Genomic DNA, 20,331 nt, shown 5'->3' with positions numbered 1-20,331 from the left:
TCCTCCGTGGGTCGGTTTTTATCGGAAGCCACCCAAGGAAAGAAACCGGCCTAGAAGCAAACGGCGAATGGCTCCCGCTCGGCCCTCCCTGAGCCGCTCACGAACTTCCGGGATCTTCTTCCTCCGACGCATTGTGACCTTATTCGGATGGTCCGCTCTCTGCGCCCTAGGTGAGATTTTTCAGATCTTGTAAAGACCCCCTTCAGTCGGCCGCCCCAATGACTAGATCGGGGCGGGTGCCGCTGTGTCGAGGGGGCCGTCCTCTCATATTACGCCATGGCCTCCCCGAACCTTCCTCCAACGATGCTTTCAGACCCTTTTCTGATGGCCCGCTTTCATCATCCCCCGTAAGATCTTCCAGGCTTGGCGAATATTTCCGTATATTTTGGATCGAAGTTTCCAGATCGTCCACGCTGGATAGATCGGGACGCATACCGCCTTGATGGGCGGAGCCACCCTCCTGTCTCGCCGTCCCCAGTTCCATATGACCTCTCCAGATCTTCCTCTTCTAATTCCGTTGAAAACCTTTCTGCGAGGCCGCTTTTTGCACCATTTTCAAGATTTGGTGAAGAACCCTTTTCAAGTCCTGGATTGAAATTTCCCTTCTGATCAATGGCCAGATCAGGGCTGGCGCCTGATTGCTCCTGGTTCGCCCTCTCTGAGTCTGTCATGACCTCCGCAAATCTTCTTGAAACCCTTCTTCCATGGTGCTCTCTCTGATAAGATTTTCCTTATTTAGTACAGAATCCCCAGGAATTTCGTATCCAAATTTCCTGGCCGACCAAATTGTAGATCGGGCTCGCTGCTATGATCGGAGAACAGGCCTCCTTGCTCTCTCCGTCGGCCATGTCCTCCCAAAATCTTCCTCCTCCTGACCTTTGAAACCCTTTCTCCGGTTTCCCGATCACTGCACCTCCCCAAGTCTTCTTCCAATACTTCGAAACAACTTTCAGATGGCCCGCCCTGTGAAACCCTTGCGGTATTTTCCACATCTGGTAAAGAAACCTTACGTGTTTATCTTATCTCTCTCTTGCTTTTCAGAACTAGAATTGAACTAGAGCCAATATCGTTTTCCCAATATCAGTTAGAACCTGGATTTTGGAAAGATCATTTTGAAACTACCTAGATACTCCTGAATTGGTTTACGGTCAAAGCTAAAGAATCTAAGCCTATGCATCATGTTCTAGCATTTCATTACGATTCTTCTGTACTGGGCCTAAGTTTTGGATTTGTTGGCTAATGGTCTGTAATAATCTTCAATTACGGTGTATTATTATCTAGTACAAGACAGACTCATTTGGAGGAATTTGTTTTGAGATATAATACATTCTTGAAAATGGAACATTTACATAGTTTTTGGTTGTTGCTTTGTCACGGATAAACTTTTAAACAGGATGTATGATGTAATGCTTATATATATTCGTCTCTTTTGGTATGTTCATGCTTTGCATAGCATATAGAGAGACGGTCGAAGGTTTAATAGTTTCATTTTAGTTAGGTTTGATAGTCGTTTTAGGCTTGTAAATAGAGGTTGTATTATGTGGACACTTGTGAGAGATTATTGACCTATAATGGATCATTTTGACCCTTTGTTGTGTAACTGTTCAGAGCTTATAAAGTCTGTTTGTAATTTATATTGTTTATGAAGTGTTTTTGGAAATATTTGCTTGTGGATTTCGAATGAGGCGTTTTTCTATCTCGTTCTCTCTTTTGTGGGTCTTTAGGGACCATGAGAGGCTTTGGGGAGGATGACTTTTGTGGAAGGATATGCAAGGGTGTCGCATGATTTAGGCAAAACTAGCTAAGTTCGTGACAGATGGTATTAGAGTGGGACAAGCACTTATAGAAACACTTGACGTGCAAACGTGGGGGACCTAGCGGGGTTGTGTTGAGGGCAATCAGCACACGCGCGATCGTTTGAGGGGGAAAACAGACATGATGTAGGGAAAGGAGTCGCTCGGAGGGGCGAACATCTGTGATTGACATTCAAAGGAATGAACCCTTCGCGCAAGAGGCACCACGAGAACAAGCAAGCTTGGAAGAATTCAAAGCGCACAAAGGTTGAGATGGCTAAGTTCGAGCTACGACTCGACGTTGACAATTATACTTGATAGTGCTCAAGGCAAGCGAGAAGCTTGGTAAAGGATGAGACAATGTAAGGTGGAATGAGTTGCTCAGCGATCGAAAGAGTTGTGCAAAGCTCACAGAGGTCAGGGGAATTGCTAACTCGAAGAATTTGGTACTCATGCATGGGCTTGTATGCGGACGATGGAATATTCGTGGCCATCCCAAGGCGATCGAAACTCGGCGCTATGGAACATTGAAATTTTCTCTTCGTCATGTGAAGGATACGTCCGTAGGAGGCTGAAGTGTGCAATGAGTTCAGCATATTGCTAGGCCTTGAGTGGTGTAGCAAGGGACTGTATTGACATGGAGTTGCAATCTAACAAGTGCGTTTGTAGGAGGCAGAATAATGCACAGTTTGTTCAGCAGATCGGAGTAGTCCAAGGGGATGGTGGTCTCCGAAATGAAGAGAGATATTGCTCCAACAGGATAGATATCCAGGAGGGATAAGTTTCAGCTCTCTGGAGAGAGAATCATGTGCAACAGACCGCACATGTTGAGGAGGAGTACCTCAACAAACAACAACTCCACGAAACTCAATAGACCGAGTAAGCAACGATGAGTTGTTGAATGATATCACTTGAGAGAATGCATTGGTGGATACATTGTGAGATCAAGTGGGGGAGTGACCCAAAGCAACATAAATGAAGGCACACTTGGAGTTGATATTGAGATCGGACTTAAGGAAGGGTTGATCCATGGAATGGTGGGTGCAAGTGCCACCATCAACTTAATGCAAAAATGAGGAGCGGAGCAACTTGAGTGTAACTTTGCGAAGTACCCAAGCCGTATGAAGGGAGTTAGCATAGAAGATAGAACATGAAGCGGAGGCACATTGCTTTCCTTAGACAGAGGTCAAGGACATGAACTCTTGCAGAGGCAAGAGTATGATCAAGTTGTTCCATGGGTCTTTCATTTTGACGGAGCAAATTTATCTTGCATGGTGCCAAAGATGAAGGGAGCTTCTGGGCACATGTATCTTATCTTGGAGAAGCATTTGATGGAGGAACTAAGGCGACTCAACTTGCGGAGGCGAAGTTGGGTTCAGAAAGCCTTGGCACGGGGTAAGAGGATGCGAAGGTGGGTACTCTTAAAGAATATGCCACAATGTTGCCATGAAGGAAGCGGTGCGCAGCGAAGATTGTGCTGGTAGGGGCAAAGGCCCAGGATCCAGACAATGGTGTACTAATTGCAGCGAAGTCGGGGAACTTCGGGAGCTACTAGGTGATGAACTGTCCTAGAGCGGTGCTTCATCTAGGTGTGACCCAAGAGTGGGTGAATGAAGATCGATTGTCAAAGAAGCGAACAAAATCGAAGGTGAAAGAAATCCTGCAATGTATTGGCAGAGGCCACACATGGAGGGATCACAATTCGAGTTCATCCCACAAGGATCATAATGCAATGGAGATGTCACTAGGAGGCGACATGGTGCAGCGGATCGTGGTGGAATAGTTCATGGCAATGCGATACACATGAATGTGTCCCGTGAGGGACTAGATCATACGGAGGTATGATCGGGAGCTACTGAAAACTCCACTTCGGTGAACGACACGACGACAAGAAGGGCTATGGATTCAAAGAGTGAAGGCCATGGTACCGCAGATGCGGGTCTTTCGTGCATGTATCGAATTTTGTATCGGATGAAAGCCTTAGTTATCAGCATATGACGGTTGTGTTTCACCAAGGGAAAAGTTCGAATGCAAGTACCAGTGAGTCTCATAGGAGGGACTTGATCATGTAGAGGTATGATCGAAGCAGTTGGAGAGTTGGACTACTCCAGAGCCTATATTCGCTTAAGGGAGCTCGACAAGTCAGAGGACAAGGTCGAGTAAGCGAACGTTGCTACCAAGGAAGCTAAGGAAAACAGAATCGGTGCAAACCCTATAATGTGATGGTAGAGGCCATGTATGAGAGTTGCAGTTTGTCTTTCCATCGACCAAAGGGAGCTACTTGGAGAACACAGAGGTGTTAAAGCAGGGGGTTAAAATGGGCGAAGAAGCGACAACGAGTCCAGAGGGACTTAGCTACCCAAAATCAAGCATCAGTTAGAATGGAGGTGGACTCGGAGGAGTGCCACAGAGACATATCTACTGATCGTGAAGAAAAGAGACGTAGATGCGAGGCAACGGATAGTAGGGCCATAGCATAGCAGCTCCATGGTATCGCAGAGGCGGGACTTTCGTGAAAGCCATTGATCCCTTGCTCTCATGGAGTGAGAGCGCTTGGTCGTGAAAGGGGCCAAGGATGTGGAGCATGCAGAGGTAAACTCTAAGTACCGAGATAAGGCTGAAGGGCAGAGGCCAAGGAACTTCGTAAGACCGATGTCAACGAACTTCTCATCAAGATAACCGAAAGTGAAGGATTTCGGGTCATGCAAGAGTGCACGACTAAGGAACGAAGTAGGCAGTACGTGGTGCTGTACTTTTGCTACTCAGTGGAGTAGGCGATTGGGTTGATGGATAAGACGGTACAATCCTAGAGGCGATCAATTCTATTAAAGAATTACTCCAAGTTGGGGTGAAAACTTCATACATTCCAGAAGTTCGATGGCATTGAGAAGGTAAATCATAATAACTAACTCAATGCAAGGAGTGCGAACACTTCAAATGCTTCAGAAGTGTGAGCAAAGAGCAGGCGAAGGCCAGTAACTAGCTCGATGCATAGAGTACAACCTCGAGGAGGCAGACGAAGTCAAGTAACATTTGCCTTTTAACTCTTAAGAGAATGGGCAAAACCGAGTACCCCAATTCTCTTATCCAATAGAGGAGCTCTGTATAGGTTCAAAGATCATTCGAAGATAATATAAGACAATAGTTGTCAAATTCTCACCAATGATGATCAGTGCTACTGAGAGTAGATTGTCCGCTTTATTTCCTAACGAAATGTCAATCGAAAGCGAAAGTGATGCAAATCTACTTGGAAGTGACAACTAAGTGAAAGAAGAGTCAATGAGCAAATTTTATGGAGGAAGGACCCAAAACATCAGAAGTTTGTGAGGCGATGCTCGTTAAAGCTCCAACAAGCATCCACCCAGTTCAAGCAGCATGAGGCATTTGAGAGATTGGCGCATAGTAAGAATGGCCTTTTCCTTCATCTGGAGGATTCACAGGAACCAACAGGGATCAACACAACTCAGCCAACCCCATACTAGAGTCTGAGTCATTGGCGAGTTGAAGCAGCATGGCGGATCAAAAGGTTCGACTACTTAAAAACAACAGCGAAGAGCAATTGGGAGCCAAGAGGCGCATTGCAGCTGGAGCAGAAAATTGAAGATTCAGTAAAGACGTGGAGTTGCAGTGTCGGCAAAGGCTTCGACGAGGACGTCGAAGGAATAAGTGGGGGAGAATGTTATGGACAAACTTCTAAACAGGATGTTTGATGTAATGTTTATGTATGTCTGTGTCTTTTGGTATGTTCATGCTTTATACAACATGTATAGGGACGGCCGAAGGCTTAATAGTCTCATTTTAGTTGGGTTTGGTGGCCGCTTTAGGCTTGTAAATAAAGGTTGTGTCATGTGGACATTTGTGAGAGATTATCGGTCTATAACGGACCATTTTGACCCTTTGTTGTATAAATGTTCAGAGCTTGTAAAGTCTATTTGTAATTTACATTGTCTATAAAGTTTTTTCAGAAACCTTGTGGATCCCGAATGAGACATTTTCTCTATCCCGTTCTCTCTTTTGTGGGTCCTAAGGGACCATGGGAGGCTTCGGGGAGGCTGATCTTTGCGGACAGACACGCAAGGGTGTCGCATGACTTAGGCAAAACCAGCTAAGTCCGTGACAACTCGGTAATATGAAGACCCTAATGCACACTAATTGAATTCTTTGGTAGAAAAAATTTAGTTCTCTTCGTATAGACATTTCCTGCTCATAAATTTAAATGCTCAGTAGGATAATCTTATGAATGTCTTCTATCATATTTGCAGGAAGAGTTGATATCTTTATCAAAATTTGTACCTTCATATTATAGTGCACTTTCATATTCCGTGTGCTTTTTTGGACTTAGATGCGTCCAAAAAAGAATGGCTGAAAATGCTGAAAATGCTTGCTTGCTTAATAAGTGAAAAAAAACATTTATATAATTTTCATGTAAGCTTTTACATTAAGAATCCATTTATAGGTGAAACACTAATTTTTTGTATCAAAATATGTACTTGTAATTGTTTTGAGGCTATATTTTGCTTTCCATTTTCATTAGGTGTTTTACAACACAGGCATACTGCCCTTTCAGTTGTATCTCCTAGGCTTGAGAATGTTAACAAGTACTGTATAGATGACTGTTCTTAATTTTGCTGCTGGAATTGTGACTGAGGTTTTGGTATGTTCTTGTAAGGAATGCTTTCTTTGATAGTGTTCTCTGTTAGAAGTCCAGGTAGCACAAAGGATAAACTAAGTTGAGGCTGGCAACAGGTTCTGAAGGTTATCACAAAACATTGATCATGTAGAAATCAAACATTAATGTGAAACTAGACAGCATCAATCAATTGAAGGTATGATTTGGTCAGTGGGCATTGATCTAATCTTTTTGTTCACATTTTTCCATGCAACACAAGGAGAATGAGAAAATGTCCATTGTGAGTATTTTATGCTTTTAGTTTGAGTGTAGGTATTCCATTACTCAATATCTTTAAGCTGAACGAAGCATTGCTCGATTGTATCCACCTTTTGTGAAAACAATTTGAAGTATACTGACTAGGAAACATCCACTTAAAAAGAAGTAAAGAATATATTGTTGTAGCTTTTATTCAGAACACCTTTGCTCCCACTTATCATAGAAACATCTCTAGACCTGGCAACGCAATTCCAGCATGTTTTGTGGAATACTCTTGTTGTAGGTTGCACAAAAACATGACCTTTGCCAGTTTATGCCTTCTGATTGCTAGTCCAATGATTTTGGATTAGACCAAAATGACCTTTTATGTGGATGAAACTTAATTTCTGTATTAGTTTTTAATTTTCTCATGCCTTTTATGTTTTGCACCACAAAATTTATGTATCTTTTGGAGGAAAAGAATAGGTATCACAACGCAACAAAAGGGCAAAGCTCCCAACAAATGTTAGCCAAAAATTCTTTTGAATTAGTTGTCTTTTTTATTTGAATGTTGCTAAGAAATGGGGGAAAGCGGTACAAACGAAGCACGATATTTTAAAATGTTTTGTGGGGATTAAAACTATTAAATACATGCTGGCAAATACATGTAATACGGCAAGAACATCTAAACTGCAAACAATCAATTTAATTATATAATATGGTTTTAGCATATATATGACAACATATCCTCTATATTTTTATACTTTTACAATGTTGTACTGCAACAATGTGACGATAAATGAAGCTTGCACGAGAATGGATAAGGGAATCAAGTACTTTCATGCTGCCAGTCTCTCTGCGCAAGAAGTTGGCATTTAAACTATGATCGCTGGGTCCCGTATATTCAGGCTGAAGGTTACTGGCGCCACTGGGTCCCATAGGTTCGGGTTGTTGAGGATCATCCGTGGCACCACTTTCTCCATGTCCAGAAGGATTATCGTAGTTTGAGGTATCATCACCATCTCCATCTTCTAAACTATCTTGTACTTTGTCTGGCTGTGCTTCAACCCCAACCCGTCTTAGATGAAGCTGCCATACCTCTGGTTAAGTCACGCATGAGGCAGAATAACTGCTAACGAATCTGAAAGATTTACCTGGAGGTACAGGTTGACCTCATCAGAACGAGAAAGAAAAGGGAAATCACCACCGGTCTTGAGGATTGCTTGACTAGCTCCAGGAAATCTTTCGCTCACTTGATCTTTCAGCTGTTGGGGAATAGCACAGTAGTCGTTTGTCTGCAGGGAATTGCATCAGTTAATGAACATGGGACCAATCACAGTGCCCTAATTCAGTGTCCCTCTTCCTCTCTCTTATATTATGACATCCTTTCCTTCCCCTGGCCTCTGTGTCGCCATTGGCCAGCAACCCTGTGTTCTAGCAACTCTTCCTATACACCTCAACCATTCGAAGCTGCTGATACTACCCAGCCAAATACGTAAGAACCACCATTAAATTAATCTAAAACAATAGTCAGATCCAAAGCCAGAACAGGTCAGAATGAACCTTTTATTATCAACTTTTTAACATTGTAACATTATAAAATTTTGGTTACCTTGTATAAATGAAAAACTGAAATCATAGCAGGCCTAATTCCATATTGAAATCAAACTGACGTTTAGGTTGGGCACCATGACCTCAGTGATCCATCTGGGATCGACAACCAAACAGAGAGCATATGAGTTCGAGCAAAAATAGTTGTATTGAAAACTAAATGCTTCTATAATCTAATATGGGCCCTCTGAAAATCCAAATAAGCAAACAGATGGCTGTTTATTAAAAACTATGCACCAAAACATTATCGTTGCAAGATATTGGAAATCCATTGTCGTTGCAAGATTGATTTGCTTCTGTCAGTAACACCACAAAAATCTTATCTTCCTTCAAACCTTATGGGAGAATATGATGGCATCTGAAAAGATGGTGGCAACTTCAGTTTTGATAATAAAGTTTTTTTTTTCTCCCAACAAGAACTAATTGTTCACATGTAATTAACTAAAAAGTGTTTTGGCTTGGCAAAACATGATCATAGGGCGATGTAGAATAAAGAACGGTGAAACCATACATACATACATACATACATACATACATACATACATACATACATATATATATATATATATATATAAAAAGAAAATTTTGGGGGCATCTCCTGATAAATATGATAGAATAACATAAATTTAAAATAAAAAGATGTAGGTATTGAACTTACATCCATGATAGTGATGAAGGAATCTGAGAGCAACAGAGGGCCAACTGATGCAACATTAACATTCAGCTTTAACCTTGATGATAGATCCTCCCTAGTCAAAGTCTCAACCTACACATGGAAATGTTTCTCAATATTATAAGGGAAACAAAAGTAAATAGGTGCCTGCTTGCTTCATTAATAAAAAGGAAAATGATGCTCTACATCAACCGATGATGGACATTTAAAAATATGAGGGTGTCTCCTGATCTAGCAACTTAAGAAAAATATCAAAGTGGAAAAAGTTCATCATTTAAAAATGATAACCTAAGAAAAAAATCATTTACAAATGCTAACCCACGAAAGGGACAGGACAATATCCAAGCTTAGTCACTCAACCCATGGAAGGACAGGACCCTCACCCACCTTGAATAACATGTGAAATACATACTGGCAAGCAAGAATAATTTTTTTTATAATTATAAGCTCCACATAATTCAAAAGTTGGTGAAAAGTTGAACTGTTCCAAGAATGAATCTGGCTTGATATTAAGAGACTATGACTAGTATTTGTTGGCTTTGCCTTGTCAACATCACCTGTTTGTGGCATGTATCTTCTTATACTTCAAATCAAGTGTGAAAGAAATTATTTATCTGTCTCAAAGATTCTCCTTGTATTCCTATGGAAAGATCAGCTACTGGGATTATTTTAAACCCCCCATCAAGCACCGGGACTGGAACAACAACTACAGGCCACTAATTTCTTCTTCAAGCAATTTTGTGGAGTCAATAAAAAATCAATTTTATAATCAAGATATTTTTGTAGTTGGGATGTGCAAATCAGGAGCCATACTGGTTCATGATTACCCAAAGAGGTATCAGTCCAAAAGATTAAAATCCTCCATCTTAACACAGCTAAAGTTAACATAACAACTGCACAGTATACTTGTACAGATGAAATTCAAGAAGCATATTCTATCTAACTACTTTAAGCTCAGCAGACAGAAAATGAAGTGAAACAGCACGTGTGGAACTTGGGGGTAGAATCAATGGTTATAAAGGATGAATTATACCGATTAACATAACTGGATCATGTCAGATTTTATCATATGCTACCCCAACAGAATTTCTACTAGTACATTAAGTTCCCTTTTGTCAAATTAATATTTAAGATTATTGTTTAACGATATTATTGCAATAGCATGCACAACTCAGCACTGGTAAATTAAGAATACCTGGAAAACATACTGAAAGGAAACCATTTAAAGATAATGGATCACTTAAGCTGGACACATTCTCATGAACATACCTGTGCAACAACAAAGTCTACTGAGTCAGCAATGAATGGTTCATGTGGACCATCACGAATTCCTGATAAGATGTACCGCTTCAGCAAAAATGAAGGTGTCCAGTTAACACTGCAATATCAAAAGAATAAAGTCCAAACAAAGCTCCCTTTTGGCTGGAAGATAATAAAGTTGGCTGGAAGAGTGATACTAGAACATGGAGTATGAAATATTCCACCCCATATCAACCATAAGAGTGTTATGCATGCAATCAAATTTCCTTGCTTAACAACTTCGTACATGATAAAGTAGAAGATTATCGGTGCCAAGGCTATACCAAGTATAAACAAAGCTTACAAAGATACATAAACATCATTTAACAAGATTATTAAGCAAAAAAGGAGCTGCATCTTTATCAACACGTTTTTAGCATGACAACAGAGAAAAACTGGTTACTCAAATTTTATATTTAAGAATGAGCAGTTCAAGCTTTATCTAGTATTTAGGAAGTTAAGGCAAGAAAAATACACTGAAGACCATGGCATGGAAGCTGCAAACTTGTGTGTCTCCAAAAATGCATTTGAAAGAACCAATGACTTAACTCGCCTTGGACGGTGTTGAGCAAACACTAATGCAAGGAATCCACCCAGTGATGTTCCATAAAGGTGTACCTATCATACAGTCAAGTCATCCACAAACTAAACCAATTTGGTATTATATGCATTAAATTTTGATTTGGATGTAACAACAATACAGCTCAAAACATTACTTGCATGTCTTCTCTAGACTTTAAAGAAGCTAGTTGGGAACAAAAAGTTTGAGTTATACATGGATATATTTAGCTTATCAGCATGTGTTAAATTCTCACCAGGCCATTCAATGTGTAGAACATAAAGATTCTTTAGATTATTTATACTTCTAAGCAAGGAATGACGTTTCGCTCGAAAAGGACGGTATGCACTAATCTGAGTAACAACAAGTAGACAAATTGCCCCCGGTCCGGTCCACCATATAAAAGGGGAACCATGATCGCTTCCGCTTCTCTAGAATGCCGCCTCAGCTTCTCACCGCGATCGACGTTTCCGTCTTCTCATCGTGACTTCTCACCACGACCGACCTCCGCTACTCACGCAAATCACTACTGACAACCACTGCTTGCCACGATGTTGCTGCATATAACCACCATGCATGATCTTTGCCCAAATCACTTCTCGAGCATGCCTCTTCTCCTCTTTCTCTTCCTCCTCTACTATCTCCTCTTCTTCCTTCCTCCTCGCTTTGTTCCTCCACCGTCCCTTCCCTTTCTCCCTCCTTTTCTACCTCTCTAAAGCACTAGTACTAACTAGTATGTACCGGTCCACGAATCACCGAGACGAGTCCAATACCCAAAACAACAATCCTTGCTTCCTAGGCCGGAGACATGTTAAATCTCTAGTGAAACATGTCGATTGGTTACTTCATGTGATAGTTCTCTACCAACATCACACTCCAACAAGAACTTCAAACCACCAACCCCCCTCCAAGACTCCATAATGGCTGCAGTACCACCACCTCTCCAAGCCTGATACTGCTTATCACCTACTTCACCTCCTCCCTCGTCCATCAAAGAAGCTGCATAGACCGAGTATTTCATTGAAGTCATTTGCCAACCACCCTGATTGCAAGAGGAAGCCCTCAAGATCTCCCACTACAACTGATATGCATGTCTACCCAATAACATTAGCAAGAAAGACTTTATCATTAACATCTCACTAGAGCGTGATGACTATTCAAGCAGAAGCTGTACTATGAGGAGAATCACTTTTATTGACCGCTCACCACCATTATCTACTGGACGGCAGAAATTGATCCAATATGATGAAGATCAGCAAAGCATAAGATGTAGAGTTGCATCCTTGAGTTCCTTTTTTGCGAGTTCGGAAGAAATGGAGAAACTTCTTTCATTTCTATAGATAGGTCTATAGATTGACCCATGTGACTATGATAAACTCACCTGCTATATTAGTATTAAACAAATCACACAGATAAACTATGAGCAGTTAGCATTCAGTCACATGAATTACACTGCTATCAATAAGTGGTATGACTGCATCTTGCATGGCCACCATCATACCAAGCACCTGATCTTCACTAGACACATGTAAGTGATGCTTATCTATTTAAGGTAAGAAGAAATATACTTTCTGAAATCATTACTGAAAAGAAGAGTATACTCTCTAACATGCTAAAATCCAAAAGAGCATAACAATTATGCAATTGGATATTAGAGGCAACAAAATTTCGTGAACAAATGCATATACATACATGATATATACTGAGTGTATCCAAGAATTTCTCAAATGCATGAGCCCACTCATGGTGACTCCAAACATGTGGTACATCAACAGAAATCACTCGGTAACCCTGCAAAAAGCTCATGATTATACTCTGGCAAGTGCCAAATATTTTCATGTTGCAAAAACTGTGGAGATCAAAAATGATAATATTACTGCAAAAAGATAACAGACAACAACGGTGCTGATCCAGGAAAACAAACAGATTACTATGAAATACTGCAATGCAACAATACGAGGAAGGAGTATTTTCCTTTTCCTATCTGTGCAGGATACAAAACAACATGGCATCCAGAGATTAGAAACAAAACACCTGCTGCTTGCCTTTAACACCTTAATTTGGGTACAATACAAATTTGAACAGCGCTTTTTCATATACATGAATAATAAAACAACTGGACCCTTAAATATAACAAGATCAAAGTTGGTGGTTAAGAATGACATCAAGAAAGGGAAAGAACAAGTCGGTTGAATATAATAATGATCAATTTTTTAAAAACCTTTCAAGAAGAAAAAGGAACACGGTATCTTTTAGGAGAGAGAGAATATAACATCAGATCATTGGTAAGATAATCATTTATATCCAAAACAAATACAAACAAAACAAGTATGAACTTAATCAAATCACAAGAAAAAAAACATGCACAATAACAGAGTTATCCCCTGATTTCACGGCATTAACTGAAAGAAGATAAAACCAATATTTCATTCAGGAATGATGCAAAGATTGATTTACCATTATAGAGAGTTATCTATTGCAACATTCACAGTGCGTCCAATCAAATGGCTGAACATGATGTCAGATAGGACTTATGAGTAGCAAGTTCAAGTATAATACAAGGTATTAAAAGGACTAATGGGGAAATTGAGAACATGGTTAGAAACTTGGGTAATAATAGTTGGTATTTGACATGGATTAAAAGCAAGTAAATAATCAAACAAAACTAGGAAAGCAGTGTAAATCATCAAAAAAGAAACTAAGAAAACTTGAGGTCAAGAAGTTTCACTGTCTCATTCCTGAGCATGTTGAAACCAATGTTGTTGGCAAGTAAAAATGTAACCAATATCAAAATGACAGGACTCAAGACTTGATGAAGAGTACAACTCTACTCCTTGTGCCTAATCAGCAGGTTGTTGTTCTGATGTTCTATGGTATCTCTTGATAGAGGCTTTAGTGCTTATAACCACTTGTTAGTAGAAGTTTATAATCCTGCCAAATTTTATAACAAACAATTATGCAAATATGTAATAATAAGTTTCTCAAGTCATCACAACATACATAACAAAAACAGATCAACAACAAATTAGAATATCATAGAGATTGAAAAAACAAGTTCAGCCAATACCTTCAGTATATTGTATACTCATCTCACATGCAGTAGCTGCACAACTAATTAATAATCCTTTAGCCTCAATTTCCCATATTAGGGAGTCTCTAGGGTTTCATAGCGAGAAAAAATACTGCAATGTATTTTGTTGAAAAAAGACAGGATTTATGAGCCTTACACTTTCCTGGCTCCAAAATACTCTTGTAGCTTTTTCTCCTATAGTTTTTGTATTATCCAAAGTTCTGTAAAATTATGCATATCACTTTCTCTTAGTTACATCTACATAAATGATAAAATGATAATCTTGCTTTCAATATCATGCATAATTAATTTGGTATTACAATAGCTAATCATGTGTTGTTATTTGAATTTCCACTAGTCCAAAAGGAAATTGGCAACTACAGCATCAAAGAGTGTAATCACCAACAATTTCTCCCTTAATATAAATTAATTACTATAAATGATATATTACTTTATTACTAACTTCTATATCTGTGTACTATAGTTAAGAAAATAATTAAATTTAGTTTTATTAATCACATGGATAAGTTAGGAATTCTACTAATCAATTAAATTATTAATTGATTTATTTCCTAATGAGTGATTTGATATTCAGGAAGTAAATAGTTTACATTCCATTTTTGTGTGTGAACAATAAGATATGAATATTATATTACTTTCTTTATGTGTGAAAGTAAACGAAAAATAAATTAAAAATAAAAATTAAATTATTACTTACCTTTCGGAGAGATCTCATCTTCTCCTATATAAAGGGACTACTTCTCCCTCATTCTTCACTAAACCTAACAATGGGAGGATTGAGGAGATGACTTCCCGAGGAGATGATATCGAGGAAGGGATAATCGAAGAGAGGTAGGATCCTTTCTTTTTCAATTAGCTTTGATTTATGTTTTGAAATCTTGATATTGAGATTATTATTATTTTATGATGCATAATAATATTTTACTTTCAAAATTTCATGAGTAGTAAATAATGATAATTGATTTGAGATGTTATAATGATTATTTGATTTATCTCAATCTCTTGAGCTTAAGTGAATTTTAATATTGATTTAATTATTAAAATTCTTATTTTTGGATTAACATAGTAGTTCTAATTTATTTAATTAGATATATCTATGTTTCAAAAATTATGTATGAATTTCTATAATGTAATTAGTTTTAAATTTAAGATCATGAATTTAAAGTTTTAATTAATGAATTTGAGTCATTCTTTAATAATTTTAAATATTGAAATATAATTTGATAAGAGGAGTCTAATTGGGGTCTGACTTGAGTCAAGTTGATCGATCAGATCGAATCAACTCAACCCATGTGGTCATTTACGACCTAACTCATGTGACCAAGTACAACCTAGCCCATATGACTTGGCATGACCAAACCTATGTGGCCGGGTAGAAGCCAGCCCATATAGTAAAGTACGACCCAACCCATGTGGCCAGGCATGACCCAACCCATGTGGCTAAGTACGATATAGTCCATGTGGTCATGTATGACCCAGCCCATGTGGTAAGGTATGACCCAACCATATGGCTAGGCATGAGCCAGCTCATGTGGTTAGGTACGATCCAGTCCATATGGTCATGTATGACCCAACTCATATGGTAAGGTACGACCCAACCATGTGGCTAGGTCGGCCAACTCATGCGGTAGGTACGACCCAATTCATGTGGTTAGATACGACCCCAACTCATGTGTCTAGGACCAACTCGCGAGCCAAGCAAGGCCTAGTTTAATGGCAAGGCTCAGCCCAACTTATAAGTGAGGCTTAGCCTAGTTCATGAAGTTAAGCCTGCCCAACTACACGATTGGCATTAGACATATAGTCGCTCCTTTTATATAACCTGTCGTACTTCAACTCAACTTAGTACTTGGAACAAGTATATGCAGTGTATGTGGAATATATATATGCAGTGTATGTGACCCGCCCAAGACTCAGGTGGGTTGATTCGGTTTGGGTTAGCATTATACGACACAATCCAATTTCCTCCCTCTCTATTGGTTCGAGCTCATTAATTGACTAAATCAAACAGGTTTGATCAGTTAAAGCTGGTTTAGGGTGATTCCACACTAACTTGACTAGTTCAAACTTATTTGACCTAATTGAGATCAATCAAATCTAAATTAGACCAGTCTAGGGTGATTCCAAATCGGTTCTATAAGGATTTGATGTTGATTCTATTAGATCATAATCAAATTGAGTTTGGTTTAAGTCAATTGAGTTATTTCAATTAGAGTTTTGGTTGATTGAGGATAATTGAGATATTGATATTTTATGCTTTGATGATTTAATGAATTTAAAGGTTTTATCTGAAGATGTCATTTGAAAATAATTATTGGTTTTCTATTTTCTTATGTTTATGATATTGATATGATGAGTATCATGTAGTAGATGTGACTAGACTAGTAGTTCACATTGGGAGTGCAACCTGTGAAAGGAGCTACGGGCCCATCATAATGCGGAGCCACCAATGAACATAGTCTAGCAGATTTACATCAAGTATGGTCTCTCATAGTATTTAATCATATTGATTTCTTGATGTATGCATGAGTGATTAAATGAGTGTAAATGAATGATCATGAATGTTTATGTATCCCTGCCGAGGGCAAGTATGGCGATTCCCTTCGAGGATTAACGAGCCGTCAGACGTGATGGTTAGACGGTTCCTCCATCCGCTGTTGGGAGGAACGTGTCCCCACTTGGGCGGGTGAGGGATACCACTCCATCCGCTGTTGGGAGTGCGATATGAATTATCTCCATCCGTTGTTGGGAGGAATCCATCTCATGGAATATGCCTCTCCATCCGTTGGTAAGAGAGTACACCATCGGATGATGTACGCCTTTGTTATTATGTATGTGTTGCATGTGGCTGATGCATAATTTTATTTATTATGTAAGAAATTATCATCATTTTTCTGATGCATAAGTTTTATGATAAATAGATATATTTTCTTATTGAATTATTGATACTTGTTTATATTTCATGAATATTGAAAATTAACTTTATGATTTTTCTAAGGTTCCTACTAGCATGTGTGATTGCTGATATGTTTTTATTTTATATTTATTTTCAGAATAATTTATTACTATGTAATAGATCTGAAGATTGGGTGGAAGAGACTTGTGACCTTATCAAGAAGATATCATTTTTTCTGATTAATAGAATATTTACTACTATAAAGACAAAGATTTGAATTCAAAAACGAATGAAAAGAAAAGGAGGGAGTTTATTATATAAATTATGGATAATAAAATACTGATTTATTATTTTTTTTATAAATTCGGGATGTGACAAAGAGTCTTCTTAAGATCCAGTTGGAAACCCTTTTAGTGGAATCTTAATATGGAAGTGCCAATACAGTTGCTGCATTATGTCCATATTTTTACATGGAGAGCCTCATGATCTGAAAGATCTTATCCTTAAAAATATGTTGTATTATGATAATGAAGATCTTACATGAAGAACTGTCTTTCACTTCCAAACAACTCCAAAATCATAGCGGCAGTTGAAATATGAAATTAACTATTTTTTTCTAGTCAACACAGTTTTGGAGTCATAGCAAAACAAAATACTAAATAGCAGTATTACAAGGTGAAAATCTAATTCCCCTGTGGTACCTTCATTGAAAGGGACATGATCTGTTTGTAATAGACATCTGTAGTGCCTGCAATTCCAGGGATACAAATAAGAGGAGGTACAGTCTTGGGGCCAAAATCATAGTATCTCCACTGTTTATTTTCAATCTGCACAAAAATGTTAAGCCAATATGATCAAGACACACATAGGCAACAACAACACAAACTAACAATCAAATATGTGATATGAAATAACACAATAAAAAAAATCAGTGGCCTGAATCAACCTGGCTTCATTGGAAGCCTTACAAAAACTGACATCCATCCCACACTTCTTCTTGAGTGGGATGGCATATCCACCCACTGGGTCAAGCGTTTGTAAACACATAAACTAGTTCACTAAGTGTGCTTCTAAATCTGCTAAACCATATTAGTTTATTGTCTTGCGACAGAACATGGCATGCAGCGCTTGATATTTTGAAACTATATTAAGGTATGCAAACAATTAAGCATTTCGATTGAGGTTTCACTGAGACCACATGTTATAAGCAGAAACCTAGACTTTACAAGTGACTTACCACCATCTAACTACAGAGTGATTGACCTTCAAAATTTCCTACGACATCAAAAGTTTTCTAATGTGGTTCACTGACATTTATTATTCACTATATACTTATCAACTCTTACCTAATGATCCCAACAATAAAGAGCAACCTTAGTTGAATGGGTTCACCTAAGGAGCATTTGTAACATATCATTATATGCTCTGTGCGCATTTTCGCCAAATCAGATAGCATGTCGCTGACGATCGCTGGTAACCAAACCCTTTCTTGACTGCAAATTAGAAATCCAGCAATGCAACTATAGAAAAGCACTACCACTACAAGATCTTATGGCTCTTACGTATCTCCAAATCAAGAACAAGAAATTCCCTCATTCTATTAGAGGCAAAGAACGATGCACGGGCAAGTGCGAATAAATTTAGGTCAAGTGAGATGATCGAGGAGCAAAGAAGAAAGAGATTCTAGAAATGTATTGTCATACCGATACATCAACCATCAAGAAAGGTGGCAATCAAGTCGACATATACCCCAAACAACGAATCCCAATGCCAGGTCAAGAACTACGTCTCGGACAACCGGGTTGACATCAACCCCTTCCCTGAACCGCAGATCCAAACTATCAAGCAACGCAAAGCAAAACAACTTCAAGATCCGACGGTTCTTGCGCGCCCACCGATTCAAGAACACCAAAATCTCTCCTCCTCCAAGAGGAAAAGAAAAAAAATGCACAAACCACAGCAGATACGGTTCGATCAACCGACGATCTTCGCAGATCTTACAACAGCAAAGTAGAATAAGAAGTTGGGGTGGAACGTACGAAGATCTTGTGAAGGGGGACTTGCGACTTGAAGTAGACGTAATCCCCAGGCGCCGGTGACATCCCTCCCTCTGGTCTCAAGAATGATCGCGAGAATAATGTTAAGGGTGTCGATCAGAGAGAGAGAGAGAGAGAGAGAGAGAGAGAGAGAGAGGAGAAGGGGAGAGGAAGAAAGGGAAGACGTCGTCGTCCGACGATGAGACGGGAAGATGCCGAGGATGAGGAACTGGCGATGGTTGTTGCTAAATCTTGAAGGCCGGGCGCACTATAAACCGAAGGTGGCGGATTTCTTAGGGGTCGTTTGTGCGTCTGGGGATGCCTAATGCAATTATACAGCGCATAACAAACATGTGGTCGACTGGTAGCTACCACCAACCCGCCTCAACAACACAGCTTGGGAGGCCCCACCAGAGGACGAGATGGGCCAATCCCGAGGAGGGGATTGGAACGGGTTGTTTAGATGAATAAGGATTATTATTATTATTATTATTATTATATGATTTTTATTATCTTGATAAAAATATTATACTCGACTTTTACATTAGTTATGTTATTTTAAAATAAGACTATCGTATTTTTTTTATACATATAAATATTATAACTGCAGCAGAACAACGACTCAAAACATAATATAAATAAAATTATCAGGTTTGAAATATGTATTCTTATTGATTTAAAAATAAAAATAGAATAGTATTTTTTAATAAAATTATAATATCTTTGACACCTCAATAAGAATATTATAAGTCTATATAAAACATTATAATTGATATGTTTATCTTATGGACCGATTGAATGGAAAGGATAGAAGATTTAAGAGCATTTTTGAGACTATGAGAAACGATAGATACTAATAAAAAAATAAAAACAATGGAAAGGAGAGTGGGTGCCTCTTAATATCTAGAAAAAAATTAAAATGAGAAGAAATTTATCTACAGATACAATTGAACTTTTCATAATTTTGTTTACGAACCCAATCATAATTTTTACATGATTGAGATGACTTTCTAAAATTGATATAAATAAATATATCAATAAAATTTTAGATCAATGCCTTTATTTTATTATGAATTATTCGGTGTATTATTTTATAAAACTAACCTTTTAATACATCCCCATACGGAAAATTATTGAATCTCGGATTTTGACGATGAAACAAATTTATAGTGTTTATCTGATGTCTGTTTAAGTGATGTATGACTAGCTTCGATCAAAAAAAGTAAATCGATTAAAGTAGGAGGAATCAGACGTTGGGCAGAAGCAAACATATCAGAAGATTAGATGTCAAAGCCAGAAGATCGATCGACGTATCGGTAGAGAATGCTTTGGTTCGTGAATTCGGGCATCGGGCCAAGAAGATCGGACATTACGCTAAGGAGATCATATATTACGAGAAGACAACATGTTGATTAGGCAATACGTTGAAAGGAGATGATGATACGCCGAAGGATCGAACGAAGCACCGGAATAACCAATGACATGCCGGACAACATGGGATTCGCT

The 20,331-nt window shown here is 38.7% G+C and overlaps 1 protein-coding gene across 7 annotated transcripts; it reads right to left on the bottom strand.

The window, feature by feature from the left end:
- Nucleotides 1-7,346: 7,346 nt before the first annotated feature.
- On the bottom strand, nt 7,347-19,146 carry LOC103995007 (uncharacterized). 7 transcript variants are annotated; one of them, XM_018829702.2, is made up of 9 exons: nt 18,829-18,840; nt 17,491-17,616; nt 13,260-13,733; nt 12,495-12,593; nt 10,719-10,861; nt 10,214-10,322; nt 8,930-9,037; nt 7,815-7,955; nt 7,347-7,749 (listed from the first exon to the last, which is right to left on the bottom strand). In XM_018829702.2, exons 3-9 carry the CDS (start codon nt 13,260-13,262, stop codon nt 7,411-7,413), a joined length of 942 nt encoding a protein of 313 aa, XP_018685247.2. In that variant the 5' UTR covers nt 13,263-13,733; nt 17,491-17,616; nt 18,829-18,840; the 3' UTR covers nt 7,347-7,410. The 7 variants fall into 7 exon arrangements, 6 of the variants coding, with proteins under 6 accessions (XP_018685247.2, XP_009413768.2, XP_064935187.1 ...); XM_009415493.3 differs by lacking the exon at nt 13,260-13,733 and having other exon boundaries at nt 7,347-7,716; nt 18,829-19,146; XM_065079115.1 differs by lacking the exon at nt 13,260-13,733 and having other exon boundaries at nt 10,797-10,861; nt 18,829-19,146.
- Between the last annotated feature and the right edge of the window lie 1,185 nt (nt 19,147-20,331).

Source organism: Musa acuminata, chromosome BXJ1-8 (assembly GCF_036884655.1).
Source record: "Musa acuminata AAA Group cultivar baxijiao chromosome BXJ1-8, Cavendish_Baxijiao_AAA, whole genome shotgun sequence".
NCBI classification, from domain to species: domain Eukaryota; kingdom Viridiplantae; phylum Streptophyta; class Magnoliopsida; order Zingiberales; family Musaceae; genus Musa; species Musa acuminata.
This window is presented reverse-complemented; position numbering and strand designations above follow the sequence as displayed.

What these genes read in the sequence shown, in the direction of transcription:
- LOC103995007 (XM_009415492.3), bottom strand. Translation starts at nt 18,891, where the DNA reads ATGTCACCGGCGCCTGGGGATTACGTCTACTTCAAGTCGCAAGTCCCC. An exon ending in ATACACTCAGTATATATCAT is followed by an intron (nt 10,862 to 12,494) that starts GTATGTATATGC and finishes ACTGTATGATAG; the next exon opens with GTACACCTTTATGGAACATC. An exon ending in TAGACTTTGTTGTTGCACAG is followed by an intron (nt 9,038 to 10,213) that starts GTATGTTCATGA and finishes TTCCATGTGTAG; the next exon opens with GTTGAGACTTTGACTAGGGA.